We start from the raw sequence: 1,831 nt of genomic DNA, 5'->3' as shown, positions 1-1,831 counted from the left end.
AGGAGATCCTCGAGCATATTCATTTTCAGTTGTTTGAGTAAAATTATGTCTTGTATCAGTATTTTCAGCTTCTTCAGTAGGTGCATTAGGTCCATGACTAGCTTCATCTTCATATTCATCGTCATCAACGTTGATAAGAAATCTTAAACTCATATCAGTAGAAAGTCCTGATGTTTGACTCTTTAAGATATCCTCAACAGCATCCAATGGCCCTTCTGCATGTTCTCCAGTTGCCCTATCTTTTCCAAAAATTTCCTCCCAATCCGCAAACAGTGGCCATTTTTTAGTATTCATGTTGCTTGCACCAGGTTCATCCTAGACAAACAATAAAAGAAAGACGATAATTGTATATGTATTAATTATAAATTATGAAGACTTAAGAAATATATATATGAAGTAATAATATTCTAATAGCAAAATATTAATTACCTTTAAAAATTTATCCCATTCTTTTGGATCATCAATAATTATAGTTCCATCACTATATTGAAATCCCAAACCACTCCTACTTTTTAGTAAACTTAAGCTGGCATAACTTTTCTTCCAAAATTTTAATTTAGAATTGACATGTGGTTCACCTTTCAAGCCACTTTCAGGATGACGTTCACGCAAATAGTGCTCCAACTCCATCAGATATCCTGGCCTAAAAGTCCCATTATCAGCTCTCCAACCATTAACACATAACTCTTTCAAACCATTTATAAGAGTACTTTCTTCTGTAGGAGTCCATGTCCTTCGAGTTGACGGTGTTGATCGTCTTGATCTTTTTGCTGGTTGCATTGAAGATTTCTGAATTTTGTGAAACAATCATTGTTAGTATTAGTTACCGTCATAAAAAGCGATTACTTAGCATCATAAAAAAAATTCATACACTTCAATGTACAAAAACAATAAATTAAAAATATATCAACACATCACAAAAAAGAAATAAATTAAACACATTACAAATTAATGTAAGTAATTGTTTCTTATATCATAAAAAGCTAAAAGTTGATGCATCTTACAAGAATATCAAAAACTAAAGGGATAATAATTCAAATGCAGCATAAAACATATAACAAGCACAAAATAATGAAAGATCAATTGCTTGAGTTAGCATTCCACATTGATTGAGCCAACTCATCCCTCTGTGTGGTCCACTCCTGAGATGATTCAACAACATCAATGTTATCTTGTTGATATTCTACTTGTTCTTCCACATCGATCTCTAAGGGATCCACTTCCATCTCTCTACGAATAAAGTTGTGTATCAAACAACAAGCACTAATAATCCTGTTATGTATCTTAACAGAGTACCAAGAAGGGCTTCTAAGAATTCCCCAACGTCCTTTCAACAGACCAAATGTCCTTTCAATAACATTACGAGCTCTAGCATGCTTCATATTGAAAAGCTCTTCTCGACATTGGGGTGGTGGATTTCACCTTGCCAATCCCTTAACCAATATCTATATCCTCGGTAAGGTGAAAGAAAACCATTTCCATTTGTATATCCTCCGTCGCACAAATAATAATTACCTATAATATAAATAAGAAATTAGTTGCTTTTATATAGCATTTTTTTTGTGATATAATTTTAATATGAGCATATGTATAGAATTACCCTCGGGAATTTTCAAACCATTCGTTCGAGTTATAGCATTTTGTAATACACGACCATCAGTCGCTGATCCTTCCCAACCAGGTAATACATAAGTAAAATTAAGATTTTTATCACAAACTCCTAGTACATTAGTTGCTATTTCTCCCTTTCTTGTCCTGTATCTTGGTTTGTCCTTAGATGGAACTCTAATTTGAATGTAAGTACCATCCAATGCACCTAGACATCCCTATA

At 33.3% G+C, this 1,831-nt stretch overlaps 1 protein-coding gene across 1 annotated transcript; it reads right to left on the bottom strand.

The window, feature by feature from the left end:
* Positions 1 to 1,079: 1,079 nt before the first annotated feature.
* Positions 1,080 to 1,382, bottom strand: LOC107057973 (uncharacterized). Its single transcript, XM_015303160.1, has one exon. The coding sequence runs from the start codon at positions 1,380 to 1,382 to the stop codon at positions 1,080 to 1,082; it is 303 nt and encodes a 100-aa protein (XP_015158646.1).
* Between the last annotated feature and the right edge of the window lie 449 nt (positions 1,383 to 1,831).

Source organism: Solanum tuberosum, unplaced genomic scaffold (assembly GCF_000226075.1).
Source record: "Solanum tuberosum cultivar DM 1-3 516 R44 unplaced genomic scaffold, SolTub_3.0 scf00419, whole genome shotgun sequence".
Classification (NCBI taxonomy): domain Eukaryota; kingdom Viridiplantae; phylum Streptophyta; class Magnoliopsida; order Solanales; family Solanaceae; genus Solanum; species Solanum tuberosum.
The sequence above is the reverse complement of the archived record's forward strand: the minus strand, read 5'-3'. Positions and strand labels throughout refer to the sequence as shown.